The sequence below is a fragment of the Lampris incognitus genome, chromosome 7, assembly GCF_029633865.1.
Source record: "Lampris incognitus isolate fLamInc1 chromosome 7, fLamInc1.hap2, whole genome shotgun sequence".
NCBI classification, from domain to species: domain Eukaryota; kingdom Metazoa; phylum Chordata; class Actinopteri; order Lampriformes; family Lampridae; genus Lampris; species Lampris incognitus.
The window spans coordinates 7,121,772-7,140,811 of NC_079217.1; the positions used below are offsets into that span (position 1 = coordinate 7,121,772).

At 46.5% G+C, this 19,040-nt stretch overlaps 1 protein-coding gene across 2 annotated transcripts; it reads left to right on the top strand.

Annotated features, from left to right (window-relative positions):
• The first annotated feature begins 147 nt into the window (after positions 1 to 147).
• Positions 148 to 18,881, top strand: dixdc1a (DIX domain containing 1a). 2 transcript variants are annotated; one of them, XM_056283723.1, is made up of 15 exons: positions 148 to 604; positions 4,068 to 4,210; positions 5,534 to 5,682; positions 8,281 to 8,370; positions 8,622 to 8,675; positions 8,795 to 8,845; positions 13,228 to 13,332; positions 13,490 to 13,543; positions 13,629 to 13,721; positions 13,844 to 13,921; positions 14,801 to 14,962; positions 15,135 to 15,201; positions 15,394 to 15,502; positions 16,205 to 16,313; positions 18,070 to 18,881. In XM_056283723.1, the coding sequence occupies exons 1-15, from the start codon at positions 582 to 584 to the stop codon at positions 18,151 to 18,153; spliced, it is 1,371 nt and encodes a 456-aa protein (XP_056139698.1). In that variant the 5' UTR covers positions 148 to 581; the 3' UTR covers positions 18,154 to 18,881. The 2 variants fall into 2 exon arrangements, with proteins under 2 accessions (XP_056139698.1, XP_056139699.1); XM_056283724.1 differs by having other exon boundaries at positions 18,035 to 18,133.
• The last annotated feature ends 159 nt before the right edge of the window (positions 18,882 to 19,040 follow it).

A 19,040-nucleotide genomic window follows, 5' to 3' on the forward strand; every position in this document is an offset into this window, starting at 1 on the left:
ATCCACACTCCCTGTACGAGAGGTGGACCGACTCCAAAGCCGGTGTGACAGTATAGAAACCAAATAGAGGGAAAGACAGAAGAAGAAGAAGAAGAAGAAGAAGAAGAAGAAGAAGAAGGAGGAGGAGGGGTAAAGGAGGAAAAGCGAGGGGGGTGAAAATGCACAAGAGGCACATCAGTTCTTTTGCACAAAGAACAAAAAGCATTGTGTTCGTGGACGAGGGCTGCTGAGCTCAACCTCGGGACGAGGGCACTGAGAAACCAGGCAGAATTCAGCTGCTGGTGGGTCTGAGCCGCCAATCCTCTCGCTGTCTGCCTCTCACCGGCGAGGAGCGAGCCCCGCTGGGAGTGGTTTACAGGGGGAGCAGTTGATTATCGGGATTTGCGGGAGCTTTATGTGTGGGAATATGCTGCTGGAGAGGACTCGATAGGGCTGTTTCCAGTGTGCCTCGCGGTGGTTGGAGTCTCTTCTGGTCCGCTGCCCGCGGCTCTGTTTGGGCTATGGTCCTGACTGAGAACCAGGGCATCAGCCAGATGCAGGGCACAGACTGTATGGGAGGCTAAGAGCCCGCAGCCGTCAGCATGGGAGCCAAACAGATGAAATGGTAAGAGCTGGCGTTTCAGCCTTTTATTTTCCATCACACGGCTCGAATTGAGGCTGAGGAGGAAAAATGGAGGAAGGAGGAGGAAGGAGGATTTTGTAGCAAATATCCACGTTAGGCCTTCGTGCAGTCTGGCTACAGTACTGTACCACTGAGATCGATTCTGTCTTTGACAAAGAGGCTGCCTGTTAGAGAGAGATCGGTGGATAAAGCATAAAATAGAGGCGTTTTATGCCATTTGAGGGCCGGTTCTTTTGTTGCCGTGGGTGCTGTAGGTGTGGGTGTGTCCCGGTACCGTTTGGATGTGTCTGCTGTGCAGAGTCCCTGCTTATTGCCTAGCAACGTCCATCTGAGGCGTTCAGGGATGGTGCGAGTTAAATTGGAAGATCGGCAAACCTCAAACATATATTACATATTACAGTCCTGACAGATCGGAAATTGTTCATAGTAGAATATCAAATACCAGACATGCATTTATTAAGTGTATATATATATATATATATATATATATATATATATATATATATATATATATATATATATAGTTATGAACTGGTCCCCTTTGAAAAGTTCTCAGCTGCTGGCTGCAATGTGAACCCATTAACGTGGTCTGTTTTCAGCTTGTTTGAGTATAAAAGTCACTCAGCTGCCCATACTGAACTAACACAACAAGTACATGTACACACTGTACAGCTTGTAATTTCCTTTTTTCTTTTCCTTTTTTTTAAGTGACTCAGAGAGTGCCCAAATATTAAAGACGACAGTAATCTGTGGGAATGAAGCTCATCTCCTCCAAATCCCAGTGTTTAATCTTTGGCCCGTGGCCGGTAGTCCATATCCATGTGTTTATTGCCACTGTTGGCACAAATGATCAACAGGGATGCATCTATACACAAATAAAATCTATCAGAGTTCATCAACCTGCACCACGAGACAGTTATGAAGGGGGCCTGATAATGCCGCCACTTGCAATGACAAGATTAGTCGAACCCCGTTGCCTTGCCGTCTCTGGAGGAACACATGGGGATAATCACGGCGGCGTCTGATAAGGCGGTTAGCTCATGTCCTCTACATGTGGCCCAGAGACATTACTGTTTCTCCACAGACGGGCAGAGTCCGATCCACAAAGCTCAGTGTGGCCAATGTGGCTAACATGCCATTTTAGCAAAGGCCTGGACTGTTATTTTTGTCTTCCTTCTCCTTCTTCTTCTTCTTCTTCTGTGAAATCACTTAACTCTCCTTAGTTTAACTTTAAAATTCAGCTGATCATGTGGGCACACATGCTCGCGTGAACCGGTTTATCCAGATCTCTTCATTTTGCAGCTGATGCACAGTCAGCAGAGAGAAATATTGGCCCCGAGTTACTTCTCAATGCTAAATGGGTTTGCATCGTTATTAGCACCGGTAGCAGCAGGAGGACGTACAAAATGAAGACGGTTATTTCATCCAGTAAACTCACGGAGGAAAACTGAGAAGTGACGCACAACACCGGCTTTTACTCTCTCGTGAGTCTTACAGCCGTCATTTGGCTCAAACATTAGTCATGCTAGTCAAAGAAAAGCAGAAAATCTGATCAGCAATAATCTTTTTCTGGGTGTCCGGGTAGCGTAGCGGTCTATTACATTGCCTACCAACACAGGGGTCGCCGGTTCAAATCCCTGTGTTACCTCCAACTTGGTCGGGAATCCCTACAGACACAATTGGCCATGTCTTCGGGTGGGAAGCCGGATGTGGGTAGGTGTGCTGGTCGCTGCACTAGCGCCTCCTCTGGTCGGTCGGGGTGCCTGTTCGGGGGGGTGGGGGGGGGATAGCGTGATCCTCCCACGCGCTACGTCCCCCTGGTGAAACTCCTCACTGTCAGGTGAAAAGAAGCGGCTGGCGACTCCACATGTATCGGAGGTGACGTGGTAGTCTGCAGCCCTCCCCGGATCGGCAGAGGGGGTGGAGCAGCGACCGGGCCGGCTCGGAAGAGTGGGGTAATTGGCCGGGTACAATTGGGGAGAAAAAGGGGGGCAATCAATCAATAAATAAAAGAACAGCAATGATATTTTTCTCTACTCGTGTGCTGGGCTAATATTGACCGCAAATGCAATCCTTCGCTTGGTTCCTCAAAACCAGCCCGGTCCAGAAGCTTCTCTATTCCTTCTCTGTTTGCTTGCCTAAGAGGCAGAGTTTTGAACTGTGACGCATATTTGCCCCTTGTCTGGGTCCAGACTCCACACAAGCAAGACCTGTTTTCTTTCAGACGCGAGGGAAGGGGAAGAATGAACCCTGTATAATGTCGTTGGTAACGGGTCGCAAATGGCCGTGTCCGTTTTTCAAAACACGCTCGGGTAAACAGGACAAGAGGCCTGGACCTCGGGCTGCTGCAAATGCAACTCAAGTATGCACAAGCATCGCACACATGTACTCCTGCAGCGAGAGCTACAAGAAAGCCAGCTATTCAGAAGCCCTAAAAGAAAATCCATTATGTTTCTGAAAGGATGACCCAAGGGAATGCAAATTATGCAAAGAATGTCTTGGTTTAAAAAAAAAAATGACAGGAGCTGCATGAACTCCTGTCCGGCAGATCTGCATATTTTTGTCCGCAAATAGAATAATATTCTGCAACTGTCATTTCAGGTTTCATTATGAAGAGAGCAAAGTATTGGCAAGCAGCCAGGGACCGTTTTAGCCAGTACTGTGGGAATAACGTCTGTCTGCAATCATTTTGTGCCAAGTTTACAAATCAATTCCAAGTTGTGTACATTTACATGGTGAACATTCTCCTCCTTTCCCTTCTTGTAACACCAACCCTTTTGTAGATATGAACATTGGGAACGTTTAAATCACAAGCCATTAATTATGCAGAAATAACCAAGTACTATACAAGTAAAATAGATGTAATTGAACTACAATGACAGATACTTACAGATATGAGTGAAATAGAGGCTCTTCTGTATCTGTTGTTTGCTTCCTTGTCATAAAAAATGTGCCGTTAGGTATCATCTATATCAAACGGTATGGGAGAGAAATCCACAAGCCACACGGCAAAGCAACAAGAATTCTGAATCTTTGTGTCATAGTAATTACCTGCTAAACTTAAATATAAGGTGAATATTGAACGTCCTGCCGAGTAACATAACTATAGTGAAGATAGTACCACGTTCAATATTCACCTTATTATTCAAGTTTAACAGTTAATAAATATTTATCCCTGCGACACAGAGGATTCAAAATGCGTGTTGTTTGGTACAGTGTGATTTGTGAATTTATCACTGGAGATATTTAGAAACCCCTATTTTACTCATTACTCAGTGATTACCACTCATCATAGTTCAATTACATCTATTTTACTGGTGTGTTAGGTGGTTATTTCTGAGTAATGAATGGCCTGTGGTATAAAGTGTCGCCGATTACTTGCAGTGTCTTTGCTGCCAGACACGTCGGCTCACTCACTCTTGTCTTTGCCCACCATCTGTTCCAGTTTAAGCTCGGCCAGCCCAGCTCACTCCCCCAAAGAAGAGTATATCATTACCCAGTCCACTATCACCCTGAAAGAGACGTCTGAAGACCAGAGCGAAACCAAGGAGGAGAAATCAGAGTTGGCAGAGAAGAAATCTGATACAGGTTGGCTCTGCATCATAATATGCTGCATGTCAAGGAAACCGTACGAAGTCCTCCAGTTCAGTCTTGAAAATGGTTTTCTTTTTTTTTTTTTCCCCACCCTTAAAATGTGAAAACCCCAGCTATGAGGGAAAGTCACTTCTTTTCAATGGGATTTTGCTATTTTGTCCTTTTCTTGGAGAGGGAGGGCATAACTGAAGTAACTGTAACTGGAGATGGAGTTTGATAACACCACCAGATCAGAGACCCAACGATATGATATTATCACAACACGATATTATCGCAATATGATATTGTCATGATGCTTAAGTCATGATACGATAGTATTAAGATTTTAAGCATTTTGAAATATGTTTAGTATTGTGATACATGTATTGCGATATATTGATTTATTGCCTTTTTTCAACTGCAAATTATGTCCCCAGAGGAAAAATTTGTCAACGTCTGTTTTATGTAATAAGATAAAGTTTACAGTCCGTTCATCTCGCTTCAGACATTTTTATCGCAGTAAAATGGGATTGTCACGCAGACAGACTGACCAACACTGTCATAAGAAGGAACCTGTCATATTCAAAGAAAGTTGAATCAGTTCATCTGGGCATGACTTTTATTGACAGAAATGTTTCTTCAGTCTCAACTGACTGCAGGTATCCCCACCCTTATAAACAATACATTAACGACCGAAACCCAGTTTCATATGCAAACAGGCATGACCATTAACTAGAGGTACAATGGCCGTGTCACAGAGGGTTGAATCAGTTCATCTGGATACAACGTTTATCGACAGTCAGTAAACGTTGTATCCAGATGAACTGATTCAACCTTCTTTGATTTTCTTACCTGGATTACTGAGCATGCATCAAGACACAATGGCCATGTGTACTATTCACAGAGGATTTGGGAATGGTTGCAATCGCAGCATTGTAAGATGGTGACAGATGTTCTCTTAGCCCCCACCCCCCTTGGTTCAGGGATGGTCATTCCCTCTTCACATAGATGGCCTCTTTGACTCACCGTTCAACAAACGCCATAAATGACTTTTTAGGATGGGCAGTTTTTTTGGGGGGGGGGCATTTCTCCTCATCCTAACAAGTCATTTAGTTTAGTATTGAGTCTTAAAATCTTTTTCTTTGGGGGGCGGGGGGCGAGCGAAAACAAGTGTGCCGGTGGTGTTTGCTAATTTCACTTGCACTGTGCACTTCAAAAGCAGATACTGTCACTAAACGTCTCTCTCTCTCTCTCTCTCCCCTTCTCTCTGTCTCTCCCCCTCTCTTGCTGTATGTGTCTCTCTCTTTTCCTATTTCTCGCATTTCTTATACCTCTCAGAAGAAGTACCTCTATGTGGCTTGTGTCCTACCCTGGGGCATGATGGTGGGCTGGAGGAGGAGAAATCATGGGAGGAACAGTTGGACACCCACCAGGAGCAGCTGGAGAAAGAGATGCAAGAGGCCAGGAGAATGGTGTTTCGCCTACAGGTAATTCCTGCAAACAATAGAAAGTAATCGACAAACCGCAGATGCACTTTAGAGACGCTTGAAAGAGGCACAGAGACTACAGCTGCACCTGGGAGCGGTCAAAGCTAAACAAAGAGCACAGAGATGTTTACCGTATGAAGTTTTGTCCTGTGCATTTCTTCTCTCATCCTCTTCGGGGTAAAACCAGTACAGGACCCAGGCAATATAAATATCCGTTTGGTTTTAAAAATTAATTCTGTCATCACCGTTGTCCGCTCGCTGGGAAGACGATGGTGCATCTCCATTGAATCAATAGCCAAAGAGGAGTTTTGGTAAAAGATGCTCAAAGAAAATGTTTAAAGCTGCTACTTCTGTTCAAGTGATGGACCATATCTATCATCACTTTATCACCAATCACAAGAAACGTACACATTTTTCCATATCACATGGCTTAAAATGGCTTTATTAAACATCAGGTCGCTAACTAATAAGTCATTTTTAGTTAATGGTCTTATAAGTACCTATAACCTGGACGTCACCCTACTAACCGAGACCTGGCTGGATAGAAATGGCGCAGTCGTACTCATTGAGACTGCACCTCCTGGCTTCAAATTCATCCATACCACCAGATCTGATAAGAGAGGCAGTAGAATAGCTGCTGTCCTCTCTGTTTCCTATAGCTGCGAGGAAGTCCCCCTCAGGGAACCCAAGTCTTGGACTTGTGAATACCTTGCTTTTACTATACATTGTAATGCTATGATTTTGATAATTACTGTCTATCGGCCACCAAAATCTAAACATTGCTTTCTTGGTGAATTTTCGGAGCCTCTCTGGCCCGGTTCTCAACTGGTTTAGAACATACCTACAGGAGAGGCAGTTCTTTGTGCCTATTGGAGACTTTTCCTCGGACAAAGTAGGTATAATGTGTGGGGTACCCCAAGGTTTGATTCTTGGACCATTACTATTCAATCTCTATATGCTCCCACTTGCATATGTCATACAGAAACACAAAATAAATTACCACAATTATGCAGATGACTCACAACTGTACATATCCCTATCTCCTGATGACCTAGATCCCGTATGTTCCCTAACTCAGTGTATCGACGATATTAATCTATGGATGTCAGAGAACTTTTTATAATTGAACAAAAAAGACAAATACTTATTTTTGGTGCGAAGACTCAGAGACAGAGAATTGCAGCTCATCTCTCCGTCTCTGGAGTACAAAAGTGAAGCTAGAAATCTCAGTGTAATCATAGACTGTGATCTAAATTTTAAGAGCCACATCGATCATCTCACAAGACCAGCCTTCTACCATCTTAAAACATTTCAAAACTAAAGGGCTTTCTATCAAAATCAGACTGTGAGAAATTAATCCATGCATTTATAATGAGTAGACTAGACTACTGTAATGGACTATTCACCGGCCTCACAAAATCAGTTGTGCACCAACTACAGTTAATTCGAAATGCGGCAGTACGTGTTCTCACTGGAAGTATGAACACATTATACCTGTTCTTAGATTGTCTCCCCATCAAAACTAGAATCGATTTTAATGTTAATTGTATACGAAGCGCTAAATGGCCTCACACCACACTATATAGAAGACATGCTAATTACGTCCAAACCAGCAAGAACTCTCAGGTCCGATGGCAGTGGTCTTTTAACCATCCCTCGTGCTAGATCTAGAGCAGGGGAAGCTGCATTTTGTATTTAAGCCCTAAGTAGATGGAACGCCCTGCCTGAGGACCTGAGAGAGGCCCCCACACTGGACACATTTAAAAACAGGTTAAAAACCTTACTTTTTAAAACAGCCTACAGCTTAGTTTTTGGTGTGTGTGTGTTTGTTTTATATATTTGTATATTTTGCGGTAACACCTGCTGATATACATATTTATTTTCTGTATTTGCACTTTTATGATTGCGTTGGAATTGTATTGTCGTTTTATGTAAAGCACATTGTGTTGCCCTGTGCGTGAAATGTGCTATATAAATAAAATTGGACTGGACTTGACTGCACGCCAAATTAACAAATAGAAAAGCTGTGTTTGGCATTTCTCCAACGCAACAATCTCGGCCAAGTGCCCCAAGGTTTTTTGTTGTCTGTTATGCAGAAGGCAAATTTATGCTATCCTGTCTGTTAAAAAGGGGCCCTGATCAAATTGTCCTATTATTAATTGTAGTATATGCATGTGTGCATATCTGATGGTACATGTGTGAGAGCATCCAACTGTGATGTGTATTTAAATATATATATATATATATATATATATATATATATACACACTCTGTAGACTTGCTCTTACTGAACAGGTGGCACGTTAGCTTAGTGAGCTTTCGCCAAGAATTCAGTGAACTCTGCAAATTTGGTGAACTCTGTGTGCGTGTGTGTGTGTGTGAGTGATTATGTGTGTGGTTTGTGGTCAGTCCTGGGTCACCAGTCTCGCAACCACCATTCTTGCAATATGTCCAGGGAACCCACCTTTGGCCCAGTGCTTTCTGGGATAGACTCCAGTACCCCCACACCTCTGAACTGGATTACATGACATGGGTTAAGCTAATGAATGAATGAACACTTTAAAGTCTTCCCTGTCTTTTCATGTGTTTTCCCTATAGGCTTTGCTGCTCCATGGCTCTCTCCCGGAGGAGGACCAGGATGGATCCGTGAGTTTCGGGGATAGCCGGACGAACGCGGAGCAGCAGCTGGTGAGGCATCCTCTCTCCACTCACACGAGGAACCAAAGTTTGATTGATGCTCAGTGTGACACGTTGATGTCGACTGTTGTTTTTGGTGGTACTCCTGCCGTCTCTCCGGTCGAGAACCGCTTATAGTAGAGTGCTGAAACGAATATACATCCAATCTACTTAGCTTGCCGCCATGCAGGCCTTTATGCATACGTACCTGCCGCCTTCTTACGAGCGCTGACATTTTCTGTTCTCTAATTATGTCTCTGAAGGTTTTAATTCGCAGTCGCCTGGACCAAAGCATGGAAGAGGCCCTTGATCTGAAGGTACGGCAAGCGTAAGCGTAATTAGGCTTAATATAGATGAGCTTCCATATGAGCGAAGAGCCTACCCCTCCTTCATTTCTCTTGAAATTTCTGTCTTTGCTGATTTGTCTGGTTCTCAGAGGGAACTCCTTAGACACAAGCAGGAGACGCGCCACATCCAAGCAGTCAAGGTAAACCGTGTACATCAAAACCACTGAACTCTGACTTTGTCTGCTTTCTCTGAATTCAAATGGGTGGTTGTCAAAATGTAGTGCGAGGAATCCCCCAGAGGTCCTGAAAGACGTTTCATGGCGTCTCCAGGAAAATGAAGAACATTTTAATTTACTAGAAGTGTGGGAATGCATAAGAGTGACTATTGCAATCACTGGTGTCACCACTGTCGTCACTTTCAGTCAAGACAAACTGAAGCTAAAAACTATTGATATAACCTAATATTCTCATGCTTGCACAATCTATGTATCCGTCTATGCAAGGGTTTGATCTGAGGCGGGATGCAATGGGATGCCATCCCCCCGGTCAACAAATTGGTGTAAACCTTTGTATAACTGCCATCCCCCCTTTTCATCCCCTTTGGGGTAATGGCGCGATATGATACAGCACAGAAAGTTGAGTCAGTTCATCTGTACACGACGTTTACTGACCGAAACGTTTCATCACTCCTCTGATGCCCCTTTTCCACTGCATGGTACCGACTCGACTCCTCACTTTACTTTTTGGGATTTCGTTTTCCACTGCAGGTAGTAAGTATCCCCTCATGGCGAAGCCCTGCTGGTCATTCGTGGGTGTGTTGACTAGTTGTTGTTTTTTTTTAAAGATTTTATTTATTTATTTATTTATAGTGGTATTTTCATGTCACCTTTTAGTATCGGCTCAACTCACTTGGAACCTCGACGGATGCGGTACCAAAAAAGTACCTGGTACCAGGTATGACCCCTAACTTTTGCCCAGTGGAAAACCAAAAAAAGCGAGTAGAGTTGAGTCGAGCCGGTACCATGCTGTGGAAAAGGGCCATAAGTGACCTCTTCAGTCTCAACTGACTGCAGGTACCCCACCCTTATAAACAATACAGTGGCATAACGACCGAAACCAGACCAGTTTCATATGCAGATAGGCGTGAGCATTAACTAGAGTTACAGTGGCCATGTGTACTATTCACACAGGACAGGGGAATGTTGCCACAGCATTGTAAGATGGACACAGATGGACTCTTAGCCCCCCCGCCTCGGTTCAGGGATGGCCGTTCCCTCTTCACATAGATGGCCTCTTTGACTCCCCATTCAAACCAGCGTTCCTCCCTATCAAGGATGTGCACATCCTCATCCTTGAAAGAGTGGCCTCTGGCCTGTAGATGGTGTGGACTGTGGAGTCCTGGTCTGATGTGTTAGCTCTCCTGTGTTGTGCCATCCTCTTGGCCAGCATCTGTTTAGTTTCCCCTCATGTACAAGTCGCAGCAATCCTCCCGGCACTTAACAGCGTACACTATATTGCTGTTTGTGCCAGGGGACAGGATCCTTGGGGTGGACCAATTTCTGGTGCAGCGTGTTTTGGGGTTTGAAAGCAACTGAGACGCGGTGTTTGGAAAATAGAGCTTTTCCGACGCTCTCGCCACATACGGAATCACCACTGGTTTACACTTAGACGGCTGTTGCCCTTCTCCTCTTCGATTGGCTGGTGCACCGTTTGGGCGTCGTCCTGGCTTTGACAAACGCCCAGTTAGGATAACCACACTTCACCAGGGCCTGTTTAATGGGTAGAGGCTAGTTCCCATCGATGCAGAGAACGGTCAACTGAGCATGCACAAGTACTCGTTGCCTCCGTTGTTTGGGTAGGTTAAGGTTAGGGTTAGGGCGGGGTTAGGGTTAAAGTTAGCTAATCAGACGCAGAGTGGGGGTGGGTCTTCCTAGAATCCTAGCGCCTGGATGCTACGCGGGGCGTGTGGAGGCATGGTAGAGGCATTTCGCGCATGCTCAGTTGACCGTTCTCTACTCCATTTCCGTTCTCTGCATCGATGGGAACTAGCCTCTACCCACAGAGAAGGGGAGAAGTCCCACATTAAACAGGTGGAGGGTAGTTCCCATCGATGCAGAGAACGGAAATGGAGTAGAGAACGGTCAACTGAGCATGCGCGAAATGCCTCTACCATGCCTCCACACGCCCCGCGTAGCATCCAGGCGCTAGGATTCTAGGAAGACCCACCCCTACTCTGCGTCTGATTAGCTAACTTTAACCCTAACCCCGCCCTAACCCTAACCTTAACCTACCCAAACAACGGAGGCAACGAGTACTTGCGCATGCTCAGTTGACCGTTCTCTGCATCGATGGGAACTAGCCTCTACCCTTCCCTGTGTCGGTGGGGACGTAGCCAGCTCGGTGGTACAACGTCCCGATGACTCCTAGTTTGTGCTCCAGTGGCTGATGAGAGTCGAACCTTAAGTACTCTAGCTAATTAAGGGTATGCGGGTGACGTCACAGATGCGGAACTGAGCAGTAACGCGGCAGCTTGAATACAGCGAAAACGCATCTAAAATGGGGAAGAGCTGCTGTGCGATAGACCGCACTAATAGATTTCACAAGAAATCGGGGTTACCTTGTTACAGACTAGCGGAAGAGAAGATAAAGAGAAGCAAATGGATCGCCGCGATTCCCAGAAGCAGCTGGAATCCAGGCACCGGGTCGTGGATTTGCGGTCCCCAGTTTGTGTGCAGGTAGGCTAACGTTAGGCCATGTTGGATTTCTGGGTAACGTTAAATGGTAAAATCATAAAGTCATGTAAACTACTAATAAAACACGTTAGCCCCTAGTTAATGGGTCTGACCCTTTAGCCGAGCGGTTAGTGATGTCGCCTTGTGGTGCAGTACACGTCGTATCGAATCCCGCACCGGGCAAGAAAATAACCGGTTCCATTGGTGGCAGCGGTGGGACCCGGAAGTGTGCAGATCCTCAGAAGTCTCTTCGGAGCGCGGGAAGAACAAAGCGCGAGGGCGCGCTTCCGGGGAGGGTGACGACTGTAAACTACTAATAAGACACGTTAGCCCCTAGCTAACGGGTCTGACCCTTTAGCCGAGCGGTTAGTGACGTAGCCTTGTGGTGCAGTACACACCGTTTCGAATCCCGCACCGGGCAAGAAAATAACCGTTTACAGTTGGTTTAACGTTACAGTTTTCACAGTTCTAACTTCATAAAATGAAATAAATATTTGTACAAACCTGTCCACATACAACCGGAATGTCCATCGGTGTCCTCGTCACTTTAATTGCGCCAACAAATCCCGCCTTGAAGTAGCGCCAAGACCTTCAGGCTTTGCTTTGTGTATTTCCCTGGCGTAGAAATCTAGTACATATAAATATCAGGAAACTCGATTTGGGGCCAAATGTTAACGTCCATGGACCCCTGGTTATTTGGTAAACTGTACGGGTCACTGTCAAGTCCAACGTCCTTTAATTTAAGCGGATAATCTTGCGTTATCATCCCGGTTCCACGGTTTCCCCTACTAGAAGCCGCCATGTTGCGGATGTTTTGCCGCTTTCCAGCGGGGAGAGTGACGTCACGCATACCCTCTATGGTCACAGCAGTTTGCATTATGAAACCGATCGTTGGTTTCGGTCGTGATGCAGCTGTATTGTTTATAAGGGTGGGGGTACCTGCAGTCAATTGAGACTGAAGAGGTCACTTATGCCCGTTTTCTGCTACATGGTACCGGCTCGGCTCGGCTCGACTCGACTCAGCTCGGCTCGCAGAGTGTCATTTTCCATCACCGTAACAGCGCCCCCTCGGTGTAGCTGGTCTGCATTGATTTCGGTAAGAGTGGTCACGGTTACCAAAATGCCGGTACGTTCCAGCAATGGAAAACGAAGAAGTCGAGTCGAGTAGAGGCGGCACCGTGTGGTGGAAAAGGGGCATTACACGAGTGATGAAACGTTGCTCCAAATAAACGTTGTGTGATGAACTGATTCAACTTTCTGGGATTTCCTTACCTGGATTATTGAGCACGCATAAAGACATATGTGATCTACCATCATCAAGGAATGTTGGTATGCATAATGCAACTATATTATCAATAATTAGATTCTATCCACACCAGAGATTGGCTCCCCATTAGACTTGGCTGCGCAGGTACTTCTCCATATCACCAAACCCAAAAAGAGCAAGGGGATGTGTGCACCCCTCCGGTCCCTGGATTGCTTTGCATGCTTTTCATTGGTTAACGCGATGAATAATTCAACAATTTTGTGATTATTGAGTGATCCCTTTTTTTCTAAGCTCTCAAATCGTTTTTAAATACATTTGGTGCAAATACATTTCCCACTAAACCGGGTGTCCAGATGAACTGATTCAACTTTCGAGCATTAAGACACGTTTGGTGTGAGAAAATCTGTCATGGCTGTAGGTGTAGGCCTACAGCTTAAAAGGTGATTGTGATTGATCTATTGTCTCTCCATCTATCTCTGTCCGTCTGTCTGCCTCTCCATTTATCTATCTGGTGCAGTGCCTTTATCAGTGGGTTTTCTCTGGAAGTTTCCTTTGATTGCTTTCTCTCTCTCTCTCTCATTAGGATGCTCTGCAGCAGCGCATGGCAGTACAGGAGGACGCTGTGCTGCAACTAAAGCAGGAACTACTGAGGTGTAGCATGGCCAGAGATCAGCTGGAAGGGGAAAATGTGAGTCAAATGGTGATTTCTCTTTGACACCGGGTCGCTGTTTGACCCGTTAAATCTGTGGCTTCCGTCTGTGTGGTGGGTGAGTGGGTGATCCTGTGTCATGGTGTGCCGGTTCGTGTTTTTTTTTTCCTTCATGTGGATATTTTCATGTTTGCAGGCGGAGCTCAACTGCAAGTTGAGCGAGCTGAACAAATTACTCAGCGAATACGAGGTAATCGCATGCTTTTTTCACACGCCGTTATTGCCGCACGCCATACGGAATGACTTGACCCCACCTGTCACGTCCCCTCTTACAGCAGCAGCTCGGGAAGAAGGACAGGCTCTTACAGCAACAGCAACAGAAGCTCGACGAAAATCAGCTCAAAGGACACGAAGTCGGCCGTGGACGGGTATGACCCGAGAAATGCGGTGCTCAATGGATTCAAGTGTGTCGCCGTCCGGTTTTACTGCAAAACATGCTTGGATACAACAGAACTAATCCAAATATTGCATTTTACCCTTCGTTTGATAGTCGTTTAGGAATGAAAACAGCGGCTACAACAACTCGGTGGCGTCGACGCCTCCTCTGGCATTCCAGCACAATGCACCGGTAACACACAGTATACATGTGTAACTAAATAGACAGTATCATGTGTTTAGTGGGCGGCTGGGGGGAATATCATTTGGTGTTAACATGACGACTGGCGGGCTTTTTGCCATTCATGACAAACCATGCAAACATGACTTGCTGGTCGAAGCCTTATATCAGGCATCTGGGTAGCGTAGTGGCCTTCATTTGATAGTTGTTTAGGAATGAAAACTGTGGCTACAACAACTTGGTTGCCTACCAACACGGGGATCGCCGGTTCGAATCCCCGTGTCACTAACCTCCGGCTTGGTCGGGCGTCCCTACAGACACAATTGGCTGTGTCTGCGGGTGGGTGTGGGTAAGGGTCCCGGTCGCCGCACTAGCGCCTCTTCTGGTCGGTCGGGGCGCCTGTTCGGGGGGAGGAGGGGGAACTGGGGGGGAGTAGCGTGATCCTCCCACGCCTACGTCCCCCTGGTGAAACTCCTCACTGTCAGGTGAAAAGAAGCGGCTGGCGACTCCACATGTACCGGAGGAGGCACGTGGTAGTCTGCAGCCCTCCCCGGACCGGCAGAGGGGGTGGAGCAGCGACCGGGACGGCTCGGAAGAGCGGGGTAATTGGCCGGGTACAGCTGGGGAGAAAAAAAAAAAGGGGGGGGTTCACCAAAAAAGAAGCCTTATATCAACATTTAACATTTTAATTCTAAATCTAATTTTATTAAATTTTGTTATTATAATTTTATCTATTGTCATTTTCTTTCCTTTCGTCCAATACTCGGATGAAAGAGCTGTTTTCTCCTTTTGTCCATCCCTGCTTTTATCTGAGCCCTTATGCTGAATGTATTGGATAAAGTTTAATTGATTGATTGATTGATTGATTTCTTTTGTGCTTGTTCCCATCAGGGGGAGGAGCTGCAGCTAGTGAGGGAGGCGCTGCGTAGTTTGAGGGACAGTTTCTCCGGGCACGACCCTCAGCATCACACGCTGGACACCCTGGAGCAGGGGGTGGCCAGCCTCATGGACCGCCTACACACCCTGGACACCCAGCGCAGGCAGGACCGAGGGGTACACACACACACACACACACACACACACACACACACACACACACACTGAGCACACAATCACACCTGCACGGAGCCTCGCCTCCACGCCACACCAACACGTTTCACAGCTGATGATTAGTGAACGAGCTGACTTGGCAGTCATCGGCGATTTCCTCCTCCTCCTCCTCTAGGAGGAATTCAAATCACCGGGGCGCAGAGCCAATCCGACTGACCGAGACTCCTGGCCACCGAGCTCAAGTGAGACACAAACAAAATCTCTGGCATGCTGAGAATTTGTCCTCCTCTGCAACCTTATCAGTTTTGCACGACTGTGGCTGTCGGATCGAATGGTTGTAATTCAGTAACGCAGATGTGTGCAGAAGGCCGGAGCCGTTACATACTTCTTTGGAGGGGGAAGAAAAGTGTTTGCTGTTGTGTTTTTGTTTGCAGAGATAGCGCACTCTCACAGTAGCCCGGGGCTGGACTCCACCGTCGCCACTAAAGTGCTCTATTTCACTGACCGCTCACTCACACCATTTCTGATTAACATCCCAAAGAGGTACAGCAATCCTATGCCAAGTGCTGCCTTTGTGTCGTGGTTTGTCTCGTTGTGTTGTGAATGTGGTGCAGTGTGGATGAGTTTCATGTCGGCTGTTGTGACGGTCTGTACCCCTTGTCTTTTGTCCCGTTTGGTACGCACATGACTGCATGACCAGCTCTATTCATAAAGACAGACCGGTGGTTAAATCTGTTTTTACGGGGCGTCCGGGTAGCGTGGCGGTCCATTCCATTGCCTACCAACACGGGGATCGCCGGTTCGAATCCCCGTGTTACCTCCGGCTCGGTCGGGCGTCCCTACAGACACAATTTGTCGTGTCTGCGGGTGGGAAGCCGGATGTGGGTGTGTGTCCCGGTTGCTGCACTAGCGCCTCCTCTGGTCGGTCGGGGCGCCTGTTCGAGGGGGAGGGGGAACTGGGGGGAGTAGCGTCATCCTCCCACGCGCTACGCCCCCCTGGTGAAACTCCTCACTGTCGGGTGGAAAGAAATGGCTGGCGACTCCACATGTACGGGAGGAGGCATGTGGTAGTCTGCAGCCTCCCCGGATCAGCAGAGGGGGTGGAGCAGAGACCGGGACGGCTCGGAAGAGTCGGGTGATTGGCCGGATACAACTGGGGAGAAAATTAATAGAGGATATATGTGCTGGGGGGGGGGGGGGGGTCTTGTGGTTAAATGTGTATGTTCTGACTGTGTGTACTTGAAGGTTGGGCGAGGTGACACTACGTGACTTCAAGGCGGCTGTGGACAGACAAGGCAGTTTCAGATACCACTTTAAAGCCCTTGACCCGGAGTTTGGCACAGTGAAAGAGGAGGTAGGCGTGGGTGGGTGGGAGTAAAACCATACCCCTTCCCCTCTTATGCCGCATTCGTTTATGCCCGGAGGTGGGAGGTCAACCGCCGCAGCCGGGACGCGAACTCGTGTATTCCGCACCGCGGGAGACATCGCTAACCGCTCGACTAAAAGGTCCGACCCGTTAGCCAAGGGCTAACATGTGTAAAAAAGTTCGCGCCCTGGCTGTGACGGTCCGGCCGGGGACGCCTTTCCCGAAGGAAGGGGGCAATGTAACGATCACGGATGAATAGGCTCGGTAGCCCTTGGCTAACGGGTCGGATCCTTTAGTCCAGTGTTTCTCAACCGGGGGTCCGCGGACCCCTAGTGGTCCGTGGTGTAATTGCAAGGGGTCCGTGAAAATAAAATATCTTTAAAAAAAAGATCCTATGACGTTTATAGAAATAGGATTATTTTACTCAAATGTGACTGAGACCTTTATCTACCTAAACTATAAAGGGTAACAGGACTTTTTTCTCTAATTACATCTGTTTCACAAGTGTAATTTATTGTATTTTAATAAGAGATCTCGCTCCCGTTTGCATTGTTAAAAGTTACTGCATAAAAATTCTGTTGTTACATATATCTGAAAGTTACTGAATACATATTCTGTTTTGTTACATATATCTGAAAGTTACTGAATACATATTCTGTTTTGTTACATATATCTGAAAGTTACTGAATACATATTCTGTTTTGTTACATATATCTGAAAGTTACTGAATACATATTCTGTTTTGTTACATATATCTGAAAGTTACTGCATAAAAATTCTGTTTTGTTAACTATATCTAAGTTACAACTGAAAGCTCTTATTTTTGCCCCAAAGAGTGAATAAATGCTATAATGCAATTTAAAATGCAGTTTCTACTGTTTCTATCAAATTGCAACCCCCCTCCCCCAAGATCAGGTGGAGGGGTCCTCAGGGTAGATCAAAAATACGCAGGGGGTCCAGGACCCCAAAAAGGTTGAGAACCACTGATCTAGTCGACTGGTTAACGTTGTCGCCCGCGGTGCGGAATACACGAGTTCGCATCCCGGCTGTGACGGTCCAGCCAGGCTGCACACTATGTTTAACCAACTATCGAATAGGGTGTCTTTATTGATCTAAAAGCACACCATGCTAAAAATCAAACTTAAAGGTGTTTTTAAAAGCATACAATCTTGTAAAGATTAATATTATTTTACCATCGACACTGTGGGCAGCCATGTTGATGTGACGTCATATAGTTCCGTATCGTGAACTGGGGGTCGAGAAAAGCAACCCGAGTTCGCGACTAGGAACTCCCGAGCCGTTTTATATGATTTTTCCTAGTGGGAACTAGGAATTCCCGACCTCCGAGTTATAATCGAACGCGGCATCAAAACTCTTTAGCAGGAGGGGCACTTCAGCTGGGAATAGCCGAGCGCTAAATATGTTGTAACGTGCATGGATAAGTAGACACGTTGGCCCTTGACTAATGGGTCGCACCCTTTAGTTGACCGGTTAACGTTGTCGCTTGCGGAGCGGGAAATACGGGTTCGCGTCCCGGCTGTGGCAGTTCCTGGGACTGCCCCCCAATTTGCTACAATATGCTCTATAATTTGCTACTGAAATTGTAAATTGCCCCGTGCCGTACAGCTGAGAGCGCTGCGGGGCGCCCGGCTGACTGCCACAATGCAACACCAGTTCGCTGTCTGTCTAAGGGTGTTTGTGCGTTACAGACGTGAGACTTGTGGAGTTTCTTGTGGCTCCTCAGGTCTTCCAGGACGGAGCGGTCGTGCCGGGCTGGGAGGGAAAGATCGTGGCGTGGGTGGAGGAGGACCACGGCGAGAGGAGGTAGAGCTGGCAGAGACGGAGATCACCACTACAAACCTCAACCGATGGACACTGGACAAGGATTCGATGCATTAGAAGGTCCCGCGACTCTACAGCAGCAGATACACAAAGCGAACCGGGACCAACGGATCTAACACCATCCCAATGCAAAGCTGTGGGTTTGAATTTTAAGGTTTCATATTAACGGTTTGACGTGACGTTTTGGTAACACTTTACAAAAGGAAGAACATATTCGCCGCCTTGTTTGCATGTTACTGTGCAAATAACTTCCCAAAGACAGCTAAAGGCAGTGTGGGACAGCTCCTTACGCGAGACTAAAGGAATTACTGAACAAGAACTACAGAAGTGGTTTACAGTCGAGGCTCAGCGTTTTCGGTTTTTTTTACCCAGCTTTTTTTTAAACGGAGCGGATCGGTTTAAACGGACTTTCACCCGGATTTTATGTTTCCACAGATACAGAAGTTGTTCCTGTTCGTGTGAGGTTGCGTAACAGTGCCCTCTTGTGGCGAAATTCGGCGTGCCGGATGGCTTTGAAAACTGAAAACCGAAAACGCTTGAGCCTTGTTTACAGTTAACCAGAACACCTGCAAAATGTGCGATCATAATCTATAACTTGTGCCGAGTATCTAATCCTTGACATAAAGTGTTACTGATATTTTTCATGCGACTTAGCAATTGCCAAACATTGATATTGTTGTACTGTGTGACTTTTGACGGTTTAATAAACATGAATTATTGCATGAGTAATTCTCTGTCGGTCCCCCCCTCCCCCTTCCAGTGATTTATTTGTACACAGGATCGGATGTAACTACGCCTCCGGGTGAGCGGTTGTAGGTACTGGAACCTGGTAATGAAATTGGACACCGACCCCTACACAATTAAACCTTCATT